This window comes from Lagopus leucura, unplaced genomic scaffold (assembly GCF_019238085.1).
Source record: "Lagopus leucura isolate 7727_CA_CO unplaced genomic scaffold, USGS_WTPT01 33997-0_obj-0_obj, whole genome shotgun sequence".
Lineage (NCBI taxonomy): Eukaryota > Metazoa > Chordata > Aves > Galliformes > Phasianidae > Lagopus > Lagopus leucura.
In genome coordinates, this window is record NW_024963984.1 from 1 (window position 1) to 1,200 (window position 1,200).

Below are 1,200 nucleotides of genomic sequence, written 5' to 3' on the forward strand. Positions count from 1 at the left end.
ACCATTTGGGGACACAGAAGCGACGCTCCGGCGTTTCCCCCGCTGTCCCCCTGCAGGGCGTCCAGGCGGCGCCGCGTCAGCGCTGCTCCTGAGGTCGCGGGCGGAACGTTGGACGCAATGGGGGCTGAGGGGGGGGATGCAGACCCTGCCTGAAGCCATCGCTGCCTTCCTGCGGCCGCGCCGCGCCGAGATGCTGCTCCATGCGGAGCTGCAACGCCTGCGGCTGCGGCACGACGGCACCTGGCAGGTGGGGGGGGAACCCCGTGGTGGCACCCCGCGAGGCCTCGGGTGGGGCTGGGAAGCCTGAGCTTGTGGGTTCGGGGGGTGTTGGGGTCCCTTGGGGTCGCGTTGTGTTGTCTGGGGGTTCCCTTCTGTGGTCTGGGGGTGTTGGGGACCCCGGGTTGTCCCCGTGGTTTGGGGGATCCCTGAGTGCCCTCGCTGCTGTTTGGGGTCCCCATCGCACAGTCTGGGGGCTCTGGGACCCCTGGGTTCTGTCCCCATAGTTTGGAGACTCCTTGACTTCCCTCCCCGCGGTTTTGGGGTCCCCATCTCCCAATCCGGGGGTTCTGGGTCCCTTGAATTCTGTCCCTATAATTTGGGGAAGCTCTGAATTCCCTCCCCGTGGTTTTGGGGTCCCCACGCCACATTTTCGAGCTGCCAGGACCCCCCCCCCCCTTTTCTCCCCCCCCCTTTCCCAGCTCACCCTGCCCGGCAGCACCATCACCGCAGACCACGTCATCAGCGCCCTGCCTGCCGCAGGTGGGTGCTGGGGGGGGGGGGGGGGCGGGGGATTGGGGGTGACCCCCCCTTTTCTATGGGGGCCCCCGCCCAAAACCCCCCCCCCCCCGACCCCATTCCCAGCCCTGGCCCGCGTGCTGCCCCCGGAGGCGGAATCGTTGGCCCTGGAGCTGAGCCGCATCCCCGCCGTGACGGTGGCCGTGGTGAACCTGCAGTACCGCGGCGCCACGCTGCCCGTGGCCGTGAGTCCCGACCCCACGGACCCCCCCCAGATCCCACGGTGCCCCCCAGCCCCGCTCACCCCCGTGACCCCAAACCCTGAAGGGTTTTGGGCATTTGGTTCCTTCCTCTGAGGACGAAGCGCTGCTGGGCATCGTCTACGATTCCGTGGCGTTTCCGCAGCACGACGGCGCCGGGAGCCCCTGCGTGCGGCTGACGGTGGGAGCCGCCCCCCCCCCCCCC

The 1,200-nt window shown here is 69.7% G+C and overlaps 1 protein-coding gene across 1 annotated transcript; it reads left to right on the plus strand.

Moving 5' to 3' along the window:
- Window positions 1-71: 71 nt before the first annotated feature.
- LOC122191465 (protoporphyrinogen oxidase-like) lies at window positions 72-1,176 on the plus strand (the record flags this gene model as incomplete). Its single annotated transcript, XM_042891735.1, has 4 exons — window positions 72-247; window positions 699-759; window positions 862-980; window positions 1,063-1,176. Coding segments are annotated over exons 1-4 (405 nt in total), but the record flags the coding sequence as incomplete, so codon positions are not given.
- Window positions 1,177-1,200: the final 24 nt, after the last annotated feature.